Source organism: Lissotriton vulgaris, chromosome 7 (genome assembly GCF_964263255.1).
Source record: "Lissotriton vulgaris chromosome 7, aLisVul1.2, whole genome shotgun sequence".
Taxonomy (NCBI): Eukaryota; Metazoa; Chordata; class Amphibia; order Caudata; family Salamandridae; genus Lissotriton; species Lissotriton vulgaris.
This window is the reverse complement of record NC_141695.1, coordinates 710152452-710170323: the sequence shown is the minus strand read 5'-3', so window position 1 is coordinate 710170323 and position 17872 is coordinate 710152452. Positions and strand designations below refer to the sequence as shown.

Below are 17872 nucleotides of genomic sequence, written 5' to 3'. Positions count from 1 at the left end.
TCAACGTCTACATGGCTCCACTTGCCCCCATGGTCAGAACCTACGGACTCAACATCGTGTCATATGCAGACGACACCCAGCTCATCCTCTCCCTATCCAACGAACCCAACACCGCCAGACGCAACTTTCGAGAAGGCATGAAAGCCGTCGCCAAATGGATGAAAAACAGCTGCCTACAACTAAACACCAACAAAACAGAAGTACTCATCATGGGCCCAAACCCCGACGCCTGGAGCGACACCTGGTGGCCCACCGCCCTCGGAAACCCGCCAACCCCCACAGACCACGCACGCAACCTGGGAATCATCCTGGACTCCGAGCTCAAAATGGACCGAAAGGTCAACTCTGTCTCATCTTCCTGCTTCCACACCCTCCGCCTCCTTCGTAAGACCGTCAAATGGATCCCCCTCGAACACCGAAAGACAGTCACTCACGCCCTGGTCACCAGCAGACTCGACTACGGCAACGCACTCTACGCCGGAATAAACAAAAACCTCATCCGCAAGCTACAGAACATCCAGAACGCCGCCGCAAGACTAGTCCTCAACCTGCCAAAACACTGCCACATCTCCCAGCACCTGCGCACACTCCACTGGCTCCCTGTCGAGGCGAGAATCACCTTTAAGATGCTCACCCACGCACACAGGGCCCTCCACGGCAACGGACCAGCATCCCTGAACAGCCGACTCAAATTCCACGCACCCCAAAGGACCCTACGATCAGCCCAGCTTTCCTACGCCGTGGTCTCCCGCACCAGAAAGACCAGATCGGGAGGCCGCACCTTCTCCTTCCTCGCGGACAAAGCATGGATCGCCCTTCCGCTCCACCTCAGACCGACAACAACGCTCCCCATCTTCGCAAGAAACCTCACAACCTGGCTCTTCGACAGACCCCCTCCTTGATGGAATGGAACCTGCACCCCCCCACCCCTAGCTCCTTGAGACCCTTACGGGTGAGTAGTCGCGCTTTAACAAACTCCTGATTGATTGATTGATTGATTGCTGGTTTTGACAAAAATATTCTCCACATTAGGATGGTATGTGGTAGAAAATGAATCGGAGACAAATTATGAATAACCAAGATAGATATGTTTTAACAAATAATTTAGACGGTGAATTCAACACAGCCTTTTAGTCTCCCCCCATGTATTGTTATGTGAAAATCCGCTCAAAGCACTCCGCTGAACAAGCAGTCTAAAACGGAGTGCAAATGACAGAGACAAATGAAGCCGCAGCCCATCTAGCCCCAAAGCAGAGCCGAGAAGAATGCTCCGTTGCATCTTTCGAGCCGGTGCAGGCAGCACTGAGACCCCCGTTGTACCTGCTCTAAAGATGAATCAATGGCTGACTCCTGTGCAAAGACAGAGGAAGGAGGCAGATTTGAAGCCGGACTGCGTCTATTGAGGCAGGCTCCGGGCTTTGGAAGATCAGAAAGTGCCACCATACTGTGCGAAAGAGTCCGAGAGGCCGGCGTTGTGATCCCCTCACCTGCTCTTTCATTTCGGCGTAGACTTTCTGGGAGTTGAGCTCCACCTGCCGCTTAAACTCCTCCAAGGCAGTGTCTGCCTGCTGGGCCTGCAGCCTCTGGATCTCCGCCACTCGGGTCAGCTGCTCCTCCTTCTCCCTAAAAAGACACATTCAAGATCTTCAGCTTTGAAAACATGAAATAAAAGAACAAGAGCACTCCTGGATTTGGCGGCCCTGCACCCGCCACATTTAACATTGTTGCAGCTTCCTATTTCTTCTTTGAAATAAAAGTAAAAGTAGCTTTAAAACACATTTCGGGAACAATGCACCTGACACTAAAGCCTCTACTTTTCTTCTCCGCGAGGAGTGCGGAGCTAGCCAACCATAGATATGTAGTCCACATCAAACCAACACCCTGGTATAGCTGAATCCCATCTTCAGATCACATGAACAACAAGCATTGACACAACCAATCGGTGTAGCCTTTAGGACATATTCATTGCCTTTATCAATGCCTTTTTACTGTACAATGTCGCAATATCGGCAAGATGCTGTGCAACTTACGAAAAGGTAAAACTGCAATGATGCGGTTACATCATTTAGTAGGTGAGCATGCTCTATTACACATGCATGCCTACAAAATGAGGTGATTGCCATTATTTTTATAATTGCCAATCTGATATAGTTCAGTAAATATAAAAAAAGAAAAAAAAGAAACAAAAGTAGGTCAAAAGCACTTTTAACCCCTCCCACGCTTGTGACGGAACCGTTCTGTCACGCCCCTCGGGTGGGCTGTGCTGGTGACGGAACGGTTCCGTCATGGCCTGCTCGCCGCGCCTGCACAGCACACTCTATTGAGCGGGCGGGGCCGTGACGGAACCGTTCCGTCACAACACAGCTCACCCTAGGGGCATGACGGAGCTGTTGCGTCACCAGCGCGGGAGCGCCGCTCGGCCCCCCCGCCCCTTAGCACTGCGGCGGAATAGCCGCCGCAGTGAAAGGGTTAAGGCAAACAGACAGACAACAATTTGCTGTCTGGTCCTACACCAAAAATAACAAGCATTTGCAATGCGTTGGGTTTTGCATTTACGAGAGTTTGAGCTATTGGCATTGTAAATGACAATGCTTTTTATTTCTGTGTGGTTTTTAACCCCTTCCATGCTGATGACGGCCCCCGGCCGTCATGCATCATGGTGGGCGTGTGCTGATGACGGCTGGGGGCCGTCATGAACCTGCCCACTCTCTAAATCGCCCGCACAGCGTGGAAATTCGCCGCGCATGCAAGGGGTTAAAACAGATAAATAAAGGGCATTGTCATTTACAATGTCAATAGCTTAAACTCTCGCAAATGCGAGCCCTATTGTATTGCAAATGCGTTCAGTTATTGTAATTTATAATGGCAATAGCTTAAACTTTTGTAAATAACTTTTGTGAAGATTATGTTCAGTGTATTTTATTGTGACGAAAATCCAAGAACAGAAGTGAAATATTAACATCTTTTTGTTACATTTGTAATGAAGCTTGAAACATTGAGAGAACATATTTCAACCAGTTGTTGTTGAATGGTTGCACAGATTGATGCTGTGGTGGCGCTGAGTGATGTTGTGGTGCCCCTGAGTGATGCTGTGGTGGTGCTGAGTGATGCTGTGCTGGTGCTGAGTGATGCTGTGCTGGTGCTGAGGGATGCTGTATGCTATGCTATGTTTTGTTTTGCTATCCTATGTTTTGTATTGTTATGCTATGCTATGTTTTGCTATCCTATGCTTTGATTTGTTAAGCTATGCTATGCTGTGTTTTGTTATGCTATGTTTTGCTATGCTATGCTTTGGTAGGCTATGCTAGGTTTTGTTATGATATGCTATGTTTTGTTGTGTTTTATTATGCTATGCTTTGTTTTGCTATGCTATGTTTTTGTTATGCTATGCTATGCTATGTTTTGTTGTATTTGGTATGCTATGCTATGTTTTGCTATGCTATTATATGTTTTGTTTTGCTATGCTATGTTTTGTTGTTTTAAGCTATGCTATGTTTTGTTGTGTTTTGCTATGTTTTGTTATGCTGTGTGTTGTTGTGTTTTGTTATGCTATGTTTTGTTATGTTATGCTATGTTTTGTTTTGCTATTCTATGCTTTGTTTTTTTATGCTAAGCTATGTTTTGTTGCAATTTGTTATGCATGCTGTTCTGTTGTGTTTTGCTATGCTATGTTTTGTTATGCTATGTTTTGTTGTGTTTTATTATGTTATGCGTTGTTTAGCTATGCTATGTTTTGTTATGCTATGCTTTGTTATGCTATGTTTTGTTATGCTAAGCTTTGTTTTGTTATGCTATGCTATGTTGTGTTTTGTTATGCTATGCTATGTTTTGTTGTGTTTTGTTATGCTATGCTTTGCTCTGCTATATTTTGTTATGTATGCTGTTTTGTTGTGTTTTGTTACGCTATGCTATGTTTTGTTGTGTTTTGTTATGCTATGCTTTGTTTTGTTATGTTAAGCTACGTTTTGTTATCTTATGCTATGTTTTGTTTTGCGATATTTTGTTGTGTTTTGTTATGCTATGCTATGTTTTGTTATACAATGCTATGTTTTGTTATGCATTGTTATATTATGCTATGCTTTGTCTTGTTATGCTATGTTTTGTTGTTATGCTATATTTTGTTGTGTTTTGTTATGCTATGCTAATCTTTGTTGTGTTTTGCTATGCTATGTTTTGTTTTGTTATGCTATGTTTTGTTTTGCTGTCCTATGCTTTGTTTTGTTATGCTATGCTATGTTTTTCTATCCTATGCTTTTTTGTTGTGCTATGCTATGCAGTGTTTTGTTATGCTATGCTATGTCTTGTTATGCTATGCTGGTGAGGGTGGGTGGGGGTGTGAGGGGGTGTGAGGGTGAGGGGGTGTGACGGTGTGTGAGGATGAGCGGGTTGTGAGGGTGAGGGGTTGTGAGGGTGAGGGGGTGTGAGGGTGAGGGTGTGTGAGGGCGAGGGGTTGTGAGGGTGAGTGGGTGAGGGTGAGTGAGGGTGTTTGAGGGTGTGACAGAGTGTGAGTGTGAGGAGGTGTGAGGGTGTGTGAGGGTGAGAGGGTGGGTGAGAAGGTGGGAGAGGGTTAGTGAGGGTGAGGGGTGTGTGAGGGTGAGAGGGTGTGAGGGTGAGGGGGTGTGAGGGTGTGAGGGAGGGTGCGGGGATGTGAGGGTGAGGGGATGTGAGGGTGAGGGGATGTGAGGGTGAGGGGATGTGAGTGTGAGTGGATGTGAAGGTGAGAGGGTGAGGGGGTGAGGGTGTGTGAGGGTGGGGATGTGTGATGGTGAGGGTGTGTGAGGGTGAAGGTGTGTAAGGGTGAGAGGGTTGTGAGGGTCTGACGGTGAGTGGTGGTGTGTGGGGTGAGGGTGGGTGAGGGTGTGAGGGGTGTGAGGGTGAGTGAGGGCATGTGAGGGTGAGGGTGCGAGGGTGAGTGAGGGGATGAGAGGGTGTGTGAGGGTGGGGATGTGTGAAGGTGAGGGGGTGTGAGGATGAGGGTGTGTGAGGGTGAGGGGGTGTGAGGGTGTGTGAGGATAAGGGTTTGTGAGGGTGAGGGGGTGTGAGGGTGTGTGAGGATGAGGGTGTGTGAGGGTGAGGGTGTGTGAAGGTGAGAGGGTGGGGGGTGAGAGGGTAGGGTGTGAAGGTGAGTGAGGGTGTGAAGAGAGGAGGTGTGAGGGTGAGGGTGTGTGCGAGGGTGAAGGTGTGAGGGTGAGTGAGGGTGTGTGAGGGGGGTGAGGGTGTGTGAGGGTGAGTGAGGGTGGGTGAGGGTGTGAGCGTGTGTGAGGGTGTGTGAGGGTGTGATGGTGTGTGAGGGTGAGGAGGTGTGAGGGTGAGGGTGAGGGTGTGTGAGGATCCGAAGTAAATGGTGGCAGGGCAGAGATCATAAGACAGAGACAAACACAAATGTTAAGGTAACAGTGCTCGAAGAAGTTGCAAGAAGGTGGAAATGGGATTAAAGGAGAAAGGATTAAAAGTTAAGTAGGAAATAAGCCAGAAAGGAGACACAAAGGAGTGGAGTGTGTGACGGAAACAGGGAAAAGCAGAAAAGAATGAAGATGGATCCGAGAGGGTGCAAATAGGGTCACATGCGGGAGAAGGAAGACTCGTTAGGAGAGTGTGATGAGGGTGATACTAGAGAGAACAAACAAGAGGACACGAGTGTGCAGAAAAAAGAGCGTAAATTAGACATGAGCACAGGCATGACAGGAGGAAAAGCAAGCGGTTTGTCTGGGAAAGCCTGCAAGAGAAAACACACAAAACAAGGATATTGTGCTGCATAACTAATTACTTATAAGGTCCCAAAGGCAAGACCTATTGGCTATGCCAATGCTTGTTCTTTTCAATAGTCTAACATCTTTAGAGGTAGGACATTAATCTGGTTTGTCAATCACAGTATTTAGGAGGTATGTAATCACCTTGATTATCTTTAACCTGTGGATTTCAGGATTTAATGGCACTGGGACAGATGCCTGTTATTACCCAACGTATTGATTCTCAATGTCTTTATCAGGACGGAGTATATATAGTTTGCTACATTGTAGTGCTACGACGGCACTGCCCTTACTCCCTTGTTTTGAGACAACTCATGCTATGGATTGATATCATTTCACACTCCAGTAACTCCTTTGAGGTTGTTATAATGCCACAGTGTAGCTTGTTATTATCGGACACTGGATTGATCTTACCTCGTATTTGGATACATTTGCACACTCTGTATCTCTACTCACATCCTTATCTTGTGATATTTACAAAAATCTTGTAAATTTCTACGTGGGCAGATTGCAGAACGCGTAAGGGCATTGTGGAGTGTGACTGAGCTTGGATCCCGCTCCAGCCAGGCTCGGTGTGTGTCACGAGTTTGCTGCATGCAGGAAATAAACAGTGTATGGCAGGGAGGGAGACATGACAGGTACAGGCCACGAGGTCAGGGGGCACCGCGCGCATTGGTAACACTCACACAGAGTGAATAAACTGCAACAATGGATTGATGAAAAGAATATTCTGTCATCATACCAAGCTGGGTTTCGCCCTTTAACTAGTAGCGTTGATCAAGTTCTGCATTTTCTAACCATCTACTGGAGAAACGCTACACTAAAGAAGGGGACATTGTATGCAGTTTTTGTGGACCTAAAAGCCGCTTTCGATCTGGTCCCCAGAGAAAAACTCTGGCAGACCTTGGCGGATGCAGGCCTAAGACAGGAACTCCTTACTCTCCTTGTTCGTCTCCACGAAAATAATTTTGCCAGAATCAGATGGGGCAAGCAAGGAGAAGTAACTGATCCCTTTCCGATAGAACGTGGGGTGAGACAAGGGTGCGTCCTAGCGCCGACTCTATTTTCAATTTATATAAATGGTATTGTCGAACATCTACAGAATATTGCTAGTGACGCCCCAATTATTGCAGGTTCCCGTGTCCCCGTCCTGATGTTCGCGGACGACACGCTCTTACTTTCTCGTACTCCCAGCGGTCTCCAAAAAGTGGTTGATGCCTTTGGTGCTTTTTGTGATGGTAGGGGCCTTGAATTGAATACCACCAAAACCAAATTCATGTGCCTTAACCAGCAGTCCACCTTTAAAGGTATAATAAAATATAAAGGTACTCCCCTAGAAAGGGTGGACTCTTTTTCTTACCTAGGCATCATCCTCCAGGAAAATATGAGCTGGAAATCGCACATCAACACAACCATACTGAAGTTTAGACAGCTAGCAGGTGCAATTGCCCTAAAACATCGAGCCTCGCTAACTAAGCCGGTAAACTGTGCACTGGAAATCTACAATATGAAAGTACTGGGGGCCTGTTTATATGGATCTGAACTATGGGGGTTTTCTAATCTGAGAGAACTGGGCCGTGCAGAAAATAGGTTTCTGCGAGGGCTCGTAATGGTCCCACAAAGCACACCCACAACTCCACTAAAATTGGACCTCGGTAGAAAAAGTATAGAGGACATAGCTAGGCTGCGACCTCTCCTATACTGGAGACGGATTATGGTGACCCCAGAACTAAGCCACTACGCGGCGGCCTTGATGGAAATCATTAAGTTTGATTGTTTCCACTGTATCCCATGGCTAAAGGAACTCCGGGGACTTCTTGTAAAAATGAAATTGGAATATTTATGGGATACCCAAGATGTGGCTAGTTTCCCCACGAAAACAAAGCTGAAAGAACTATATTGGGAAATGGTGTATCGTACAATGTTTTGTGATGGTTCCAGTTCAAGATTAACATCTCGCTTCTTGGATATAAAAATGTACCCCTCACGTGAACCATTTTGGGACGTTATTGAACGACCATATGATAGAAAACTATATTTCCAATTTCGCATAGGCACACTTCCGGTGAATGCCTTTAAGAAACACTGGTCCCCAGCTTGGGATGAACATTGCCACCATTGCAATGATCAAACTGAGCACATTTCCCATTTGTTGTTCTGCTGTCCACTGTATTCGAGTCCAAGACGCAAATGGCTAAAACCAGTGTGCCTAAACATGGGCACCCGTAGCCAATCTGTTGCCCTTAGGATACTTGAATCCGATTGTTCCACTGTGTTTGTGGTTGGTGTAGCAAAATTTCTGGCCTGGGCATGGTTAATTCGCACACGTTCACTAATGGCAATTACATCCTAATGAATTATGTCTACCGTTACCCCTGCATCTGGCCATATGAATTATTATATTATATTTTTAAGATTAACATTTTTATGAATTGTGATAATATTTTGTATTTTATTATGTATTTATTCGACAATCTATGTTTAATATGCATTTTAAAAAGTATCTTATCTGTAGTATTTATTGTATTAGGGTTAGGTGAATGCTTTTATGACAAATGTCGAATAAAGCTTTGAAACTTGAAAACACTCACTCATAAGGGAGGTCATCAATGGAGAGGAAAGGGGGAAGCAAGAGGGTGAAAGAAGAGACGACAGGTTTAGAGGCAGTGGCTACAGCAGAGCATCAAAGGGCTGGGCGAGAAGGGAGGGGGGAATGCGAGGAGTTAAGGACCCAGAAGGGGGAGGAGGGAAATGCCAGCAGACTGGATGGGCTAAAAGGGAGGGGGGAATGCAAGGAGCACAGGATCAGGAGGAATGCTATATACCACCTTTGCTCAAGCGCGCGCCCGAGCACATGCACTGTAAGCTGTCGCTAGCAGCATTTTTGGGGTTGCATTTTCTGAAGCCCTTCTTACATAAGGTCTGGCACAGACCATCGCAAGCGATGGGTCAGGCTCGACCTAAAAACTCAAAAGCATTAGGGTAGACTGTGTCCTGCCTGCAACAGAAGGCAGGACAAAGCTACTCGATAAAATAATGCTTGGATGCTGTAATTAAAGCCTACAGAGTAACAACACGCATAACAGGGGTGTCACCATGGGAGGTCACAAAATGTCACAAGGCGTAACTAAGGAGGGACTACTAAACCTATTGATTAATAAGTAGCCACAGTTTACAGTGGACAATGACTCAAGCCAATAAAAAATATGGGCGGAGAGTAGGCAGAGCTTCAAGTCCTCAACTGAATACAGCATGTCTTGCAGAGCAGCACTTGCGCTTCCCAGGCTCGACCTAAAAAGCCGGTGATAGGGCAGCAATGAGCAGCGAGATGTTGCAGAAGCAGTACTCGATGGAGAAGAAGCACAGCGCCCAGCTACCCCTAGGGATGACAGTGCTGCCCTTTACAAATGCTGTTTTATTGATTGAGGGAGAAGCGTACAATTGTGCAAACAATGCAGGGGTTGGGGAGAGAAGCACATGAGGGTGAACGTAACACAGGGGTACAGGGGACAAGAGCACAGATGGGACAGAGCGACACAGAGCACAGTAGAGAGAAAGGAGAAGTACACGAGGGAGACAGCGGGAAAACACAGGCTTTTGGCCCTGACATGCTGGCGGTAACTCTAGGCTTATGGAGGCACATATGTCAAGACGCTAGCTCTAATATAAAAGGTAATTTGGGAACATAAGGTATCCATGAAAATAAGTTGGTGCTGACATATTAGAGGTAATACTAATTAGGTGGTAATCTTTGGCATTTGGATACCTGAGGAAGAATGCTGGCGACTGGCAAACTAAAGGTATTTTTGGGCATATAGGTCCTTTGTGGCAAAATGCTTCCGCTGGCATACCAGAGGTAATTTTTCTCATAGTGGGTACCAAGGGCATACCTGAAGTTATTCTTTGCATTAGGGAGGGAAATTATGGCATATTAGATGGATGGTTAGGCAACCATGACAGAATGCAGGCCCTGGCATACTCAAAGTAATTTTTGACATACAGGTCACTCATGGTTTATGGATGGCATAATTGGCAAAACTCTGGCACTGGCATATTGTATACAATTTTTAGCATAAGAGAGCACCCATGACAAACTGCTAGCCAAGGCACTGTGGACACAATACTGACATGCGGGTTAGGGGCACCACAAACCCCTGCTTTTGCAGCTTAAGCAGGGGTGGTGTTGACACTCAATGTTATTAATGAGCCTTTTTTGGTCTGCAGCTCTTAAAAATACAAAAACAGGGGACTTAAATAACAGAGATTAAGCAAGGAAACTTAATTACAACAAAGAAATGAAGAGGAAAAAAGAGGTAAACAATATTTGCATGAGCGAGATAAAGAAAGTGTCTGGATTGATAAAAGTCTGGATAAACAGGTGAGTGGTCGCCTGGATAGAGGTGTGGAAGGATGGATTGCTGGATTGTACTATTTAATGAGTGCCTTTTCAGAGCCTATTGCTCTTGAGCATATTTGGAATTCTGTTATTTATGCGGCTCACCACTTTCAAAGATCTACAGCTGCTACTGGTCCCACAGAGGAACAACAGAAGGCGTGAGCGGAAATATTTACAACAGGCCCTTCAAGAACCACTCCACTTGCTCAAAGTTTGAGAAAACTATAGGACTAGTCATCCTCCGGTCCCAGCGGCGTTGGTGTCAGAATAGATGTCATGGGACACAGATGCCGCAGAGGGGTTATCTGCTCACTTGTGATATCCGACTGGGGGCCTTCACAGATCCCTGGGACCCGTGGGTGTGCAAGGTCGAGCAGGTATAGTTGTGAAAATTTGCAACATGGCCTCTCTAAAGATGGCAATCTGTTGCAATGTCATCAATGGGCCTAGAAGTTCGGGGTCCATTGGAATCAGTTACATAATCAGCTCTTTCTAGAGGGACTGGGAGCTAAACCACTAGGTACCCGGACGCCCTGTGACTTCTCAGGTCGATCGATGTACAACGTCACTTAGCGTTCCTTTGGGTTCATAAGGGTACATTCCTCATAGGACTTAGAGTCAATCGCAGAACCCAAGTACCAGAGGCAGACCCTGTGGGGATCTATCACAGACATGTATTTGCATCAGTTCCTACAAGGCTTACACCCCTTAGTTTTAGGAGGGGACCCAGTCCCGTTGCACACCGGGAAAGTTATGAGCGACCTCCAGATCCATGTGCGAAGGTGCAGAAAGTAAAGAACTGATGTCATCATACAGGGTGGCACTCATATGCAACTCTGCTCCTCACTTCTGGGATGGAATGAAGTCAGTGCCATCTATTGGAATGAGGAAGCAATGTTGTTTAAATTGCCCAGATTCCATCTGGTGCATGGGGATGCTCTAAAGGTGAGAAATCTGTGGTTAAAAGTATCCATCAGAAAGAAGCTTTTATGTTACAAATGCAGGAAGAGAAGCTAAAGATGCCACAGAAGAAGGGAAGAAATGTTGCTGTTGTCAGCTGAGGAGCGATAGTAAACAATTTCAGTCTTCCTGGATTAAGCATCGGTTAGTGGATAGCCACTTTCTACTAGATAACTGAAAGTCAGTGTGCAATGGATTCACTTTGGGGAAAATCAGGATAAAAAGGTCACATTTTGTGTTTTATCTGCAAATATGTTATTCATTTATTGCTAGATGCCGCTTTGGATGCCTCTAAGAACATTATATGGGTATAGGATGCTAGGTAATTGTAAGATGACTCAGAGGGCTTGTAATCTTAATGATCCATTATTTTGCACCACAAGGTCCCAGGTGAAACCATAATAATTACATTCTCCAAATACAAAAGGAATAATGAGTAGGTGACAGCCTTTATAATATGGCAGCCAGTGGATGCTTAAGCATGGCCATTGGAATGGCCCAGACATCTAAATCGACGGTATAAGGAGCCAGAATAGCACTGGAAACCCATGCAAGAAGTGTTAAGAGATGATGGCTAAATTAGCCACAAGATATACATTTGATATTGTTGTCAAAAGCTACGTGAGACAAGTGCACCAAAGGCTTACCTAATGCCTTAATTTTGAACCTGTTCTTGACAAACCACTTTCTGATTCCTGTTTTAACTAATGCTTGCATATAATTATTGTTCAATATACCCTGTGCTGGATCACTCTGAATCCTTTTACAGCTGTGGTCTTCACTACCATCTCTGGGCAGTGTTCTCTACAGTCACAATGATATCCTTCACAAGATACTTTCAAATGGTGCTAGTAGGTTTCTGCCTGACTCACGTCCCACATTCACCTCTACTTCGTTTTATGTTATGACACCAAGAACACAGACATTGAAAAAGATTGTCGACAAATGCCTGACTCTATTTTCGCTTCTGATGTTTGTTGTTTAGATCTTTCACCCACCTAAAGACTGTCTTCAGTATCTCTATCCACCTGGAGATGGTGCTCCCAAACCAAAGAATACTCCAGATGTAGCCTCCAAAAATTAAAAGTACTGCACAGAACTAGACAATACTTCATATTAACACTGACTAGTGAAGTAAAGGATGATTACAAATCTTCAATTTTCTCAAGCTGATTTCTTTAACAATACATATCAACAATGTTGAGCTTTTTCAATACGATTGTCACAAGATCCCTTGTATATTCTTACAATTGCATTCATTCATCTAGCATTGGATTGCACTGTAGCATTTATCTGTCTCTAAGAATGTCACAAAGTGTGCTCTCCGGGAGGTTGAGTAAGCGGCTACTTTGTTGTGCATGGTTGGAAATATTTTGGTATCATGTGTGAGATGTGCGCCAATCATGTCCTTGTGATGTATACCTGAGACAAAGCATGGCATTAAGCAGAAAGAAGTGACAAAGAGAATTGAGTTTGCCTATACATGTATATAAACACAATTGTAATATTTACTTCTTATTTTGAGCTTGTGAGAGTTATCACTATGACAGTGATTGGACAGTAGGTGTAGCCAATAGTAAGGAATAATGTAGCCAAATTAAATCAATACACACTTGTATTTCCCCGAAATTCGTGAGAAAACATTTAGGGTTTATGGGGTCTACCAGGAACAGAGATGCTAATACCAGTTAAAAAAGAGAGCGACACTATTCTTATAAGTGTCTAGGGGATCCACTGATGGGCGGAGAATTTAATATCCAGGAAAATCAAGGAGATCATTCAGACATGTATAATGGGGTCGAATTGAAGGGTAGTGCAGTAACCCTGGGTGATTAAGAGACAGCCCAAGAGACTGATCGACCTTCCCTCCCATTCAAGGATCAGTGGCTCCGTCCAGGAGGTCGAGGTGCTGTGGAATAATGATGATCGATTTAGGGTGGAGAGAGAGGAGAGGCAGGGAAGAGTTATAGGGCCCATTGGCCTATATGGGGTGCAGGGGTTTGAGTCAAGAGGCCATATCTTGCCCAAAAAGGGAAGACACCTTGATAGCGTTCTTGTAAATGGCATGCGTACTTAATATAGAATGAGAATGTCAAATATTTCCAGGAGCTTGGTGAGAAGGCAAGAACATATTTGAGGGATAAGGTTAAACAAATATTTTGCAAGAGAATCAGCTAACTGCCATAAGATCAAAATGCATCTTGCAGCAGCCACTTCCACTGGATTTTCTATCAAATAGAAAAAGCACATGTTGCAATAAATCAAGAGGAGATGTACAGTAGCTTAACATCTTTCTGTTGTGGATTGTACTTCTAGCCAAGAAATGGGAAAGACCAGCGAACAGTGCACATATGGTTTTGATTCTACTCATAGGTGCCCCGTCCGTGAACTCACCTGAGCACTGACAAACTGTATACAGCTGGCCTTTGCACAAAGGGCAGGAATGAGGAATCCCACAGTAATGTTCCTGAACATATAATCTGACAGGAGATGAGCTTGGCATGAAGGCCAAGACTGATTTCCCTTCCCTCTTTTTCCAGGTCACCTGCTCAACATATCCTGCCCTTTTATGTGACTGACCGCAGCTATGTCTGATAAAGAACAAATTATTTTGAACTACAAAAATCCTAAAGAAACTTTCATACATCCTATATATATTTGAGATATTTTAACATTTTAGAAAAACCATAAAATGGATATGGAAAACCTTTGCCTACCATAGAATACCTTACTGCAGATTTCTCCTATTAATCCAGAAGCCTCACCTAAGGCGTAAGATGGCAATTCTGTATTAGCAGCACTAGCTTTCTGTCGTTTACTGTATGATGTCTGTTACATTTGACTGTAAGGCTAGTCCTATAGATAACATTCGAGTCAATAATCATGCAGAGTTACAAGGATTCACTGCCAACGCATGGTTCCCATTGAATGCAAAGTGAACTACTCATGTTTGTGATTCGAGAGGTTAAGAAAGGGGCACATTCCTTTACCTGGCAAGGAAGCTATTCCATCCTTGCCTTGTTCAACTTTTTCTAACCTACCCACTTGTTTCACCACAGGAACTCGACAATCCAAGAATCCCCTGAGGGTGCTCAAAGTTCTGTTCCTCCTACAGCAGAGTATAATGCTTTGTTGAACAGATGGTTCACACAATGTGTACCCTCAGACATAGTCGAGGGAGTCTAAGCAGTCTGAAAGTTGAAGCTGAGAGTTGGTAGCAGAGATTGCATAGTGTACAAACAAAAGTCTACTACATGTACATCTTTGTTCACTATATGGTTCCCTTCAGTACTTAAAATGCACATATGATGGGCTCGTTATGTGGCATATGTAATTGTGGGTGTAAGCTACGATTGAGGACCCATGTGCTGGAAGGATGGCATTGTTTGTAAGTTTGCGAGTGCATGGCTCTACAATGAAAAATGGAGGCTCCTCACCATGTTTATTTTGGGGTTATGACATTCTTCATGTAGCGTTCCTCCTACAAACCCTTTACCTCACATGGATGGATTTAGGGAATCCACAATATTGACAGAATAAAGCTCCACTGGGCAACAAAAAAACAACCAAAATGGACTTGTTGTCTGGGCAACTCCATTCCTTGTTCTTTTACAGAGACTACTTGGGATGTCCTCATTGAGGCCACCTATGAGCCTCCATTTTTGGTCTGTACTGAAAACTGTCAAGACGCAGAAGAGAACATTCCGCTTCGCAAGACTAAACTGCTGCTCATGAAATCCACACTACTTTTACCAATGACTCCCCCCCATCTCTCCTTCTATATGTAAATGTCCTTAAAGATGTACCTTTGTACGGTGGTGAGTGGTAGGGTTATAGATTCTGAAGAGATCACAACCTTCAATTGGCTTTGGCTTTCTGCCAGTCCAACTTTCAACTGAGTAAGACCTAATCCTTTGGGACCAGTTTAATGTATAGTATTTCACTGGAAAAACCACTGCAAAACAATTAGAACCATGTTATGTTGATCGGTAAAGCACACTATGACCTGGATGGGTATCCTGGCACTGAGCAGGTGTGAGTCTAGCTAATCCTAGGGCTCAGTGTGGCTACACGAAGAGCAAGGTCTTCAACTTCTTGTTGAAAATCAAGAAGTGAGGGGTTAAAGGTAGGTTGGTCCGCGCTTTAGGAGTGGGTTCGACTGAGCGGAGGTGTTTGGAGGGTTTGTGAAAGAAGATGCAATTGTTGGCTCGTGTTATGTAGTGTTTTGAAAGTGCAGGTGAGGAATTTGAATTCTGTTTGATTGTGAATTGTGTTTATTTGTGTACCTCACTGCACTTTAAAGAGTGTAGCTCCGGTAGCGTGAGAGGTTGATAGTGAGTCTGGCCGCCAAGTCCTGTATGCCAGCTTCCTGGTGCGATGTTTGGTGGTGTTTCATGGTGTGAACTGAAGCACCTCAAATACGGAATTTCACACCAGTTTGATAGACTTTGCAAGGATCTGATTTCAATCATTTATAAAGTATTGCCTTGCCGTAGATATCTATAAGGATGTTTTCTGACATTATCAGTTAAGTGAATACATATCAGATTTGATGCATTTTAATTTGCTTAGTGGATGGCATGTTCCATTGAGCATCGAATGGTGAGGCTCTAATTGTATTGAAAGCTTCTCAATATTATTTTACAGTAACTGGTTGTAATATTGTATTATAACAGTATTTCCTAGTTTATATCAGAATATACCTACTTTCAAAGATGGCATTTGGATAGCCCTGGAGATCAGAAAAGGTGACTGCGGGTAAGAGACATTGGAAAAGGTCTAGGTGTTTGGGGCTGCATAGAGAATAACTCGAAGATTTCAGCCTGCCCTGAAACCACTAAAGCCTGCAGCCAACCAGACATGACCAAACACAAGACATCTGATTCACCTGGATTGGATCAAAGCATTAAAGCCATTAGAGTTTTTAGAGTTCTATGTTAGCACTCACAGCTCTGTGACATCCACTCAAACATTGTGGCTAGCTGGAACCTCCTTTTTCGAGACCGAGGGGGAGATGAGGGTTTTCTTTTTTCTTTCAGAGTCCTTGAGATTCATTCCGTTGAAAAGACCTGAACTGTCAGTCTACAACTTAGGGTTTTGAAGATATTGCTGGTTAAAAGTGCATCCTGTTATCAGTTCTTCACTTGTCAGTAGAAACTAGTGTACCCAATTGCTATGCCAGGTCCCAAGGCTTCCTTTGCAAATGAAAGAAAGTGATTGCGTTGAGCATTTTTATAGGTGACAGGCTTGGGCTCCTTCTGCACTAGGACGCCCTACCTGGGGCTTGGACTCTTCTTCCAAGCAAGGGCTGAAACTGAATCATCATCCTCCCCGTTACACCCGGTAACCAAACTTATTACCATTTTTACATTAAGCCTACTGGGCAAAGAGCGTAACTTAATTACCCATTTGGAATGCAGCAATACGTAAGCCCTTGGACACTTCTGGTAAAGGACAGAAACCCCATGGATACTACTCAATAACCATGACTGCCCAAAGGCTTGGATTAAAGGCTTGACAGATCTGGTTCACCATTGATTAAAACTGGGATATTTAATGGAAGCATCATAACCTTTTTAAATTTCTAATAATCGTTGTGTCTGTTCGTAGGGCTTCTCTGACACTCCATGAGTCTACCATCTCCTTTCACTAGGATGATCAAAATCCTCCTAGGAACGGCCGAGTGATAGAGAGGATATAGAAAGTGCAGAACAAGCACTATGAATGCAGTATTTAAACGAATCCATTCTAAATATAAAAACATGCACAGGGTGTATATGACCACACAGGTCCTGCATACAATATTCCCAGATGAATGAATTCCTGTGTATAACCCAGGTAGGCACATAAAATACACGACTGCTGGCAAGATGTGGTTGGCCAATTGCTAGAACTAGTGGGAGTGAGATTGCATTGCCTATGAAACAGGGTAAGCTAATATTGAGAAAGACAAATGTAAAACAAATGTCTAAGATCATAGCCTTAGGTCTGACCCTGGTGAAAAGGAGTATGGTCATGGGCTGGGAGTGTACAAAAGTACCAACACAGAGAGGATGGTTTTGAGATATGTATAGATGGATAAATATAAGCAGGAGAGAAAGACTGAAAGTAGGAGAGCTCACAAATCAATCTATATGGGACATGGTAAAGGGGGCATTGCACAATGTGCTAAGAACTGACAATCTAGACAATTAACAAGCAGAGGTATCAATCACAATGAAGACTATGTTACAGCACTCTAGCTGACGAAGGAGACTGATAAGCAGTGTTGTCTTTCCCTTCCAAAGTTAGTACGGAGTCTGAAGAATTCAATGTTAGGCTAGCTTCACAATCCTTTTAGGATACATCTTAATTGCGTTTTAAAAAGCAAAGATATTGTGTTCGAGCAAGTTTCCACCATATTCCAACATACAAATTCAGTTCAGTTCATGACAGAAGACACAAAACAAAACATCAACGTATGAGTGGATCTCCCGCACAAGCTCCCCGATATATCTCTCCAACAAACCACATCCTACAAAAGATCCAAGTTAAACTCCACCTACAAAATCTATTGTTCAAGTGAGAAGGAAGGCTACATGACTTTATGTTTGCTATAACTAGGCACTCCCACCACTTAACATTGGGGAAATTAGAAGGTGAGTTTCCTTTTTAAGGACCCTCCCAATTTTCTTACCTTGCTCATGAAGCGTTCATTGACAATATCACTGCCAAATAGATGTTGATCATGCCCTCTGCTCCCCTGAAGGGGCACCCCGATGGGAGG

General features: G+C 44.2%; 1 protein-coding gene across 2 annotated transcripts in view; it reads right to left on the bottom strand.

The window, feature by feature from the left end:
* Positions 1–17872, bottom strand: part of CEP112 (centrosomal protein 112) — a 2145639-nt gene that overhangs the window by 1026073 nt on the left and 1101694 nt on the right. For both annotated transcript variants that reach the window (XM_086930940.1, XM_086930941.1), the window contains one exon: positions 1488–1623. In XM_086930940.1, coding sequence (XP_086787066.1) covers positions 1488–1623 — 136 coding nt within the window. The remainder of the gene's footprint in view (positions 1–1487; positions 1624–17872) is intronic.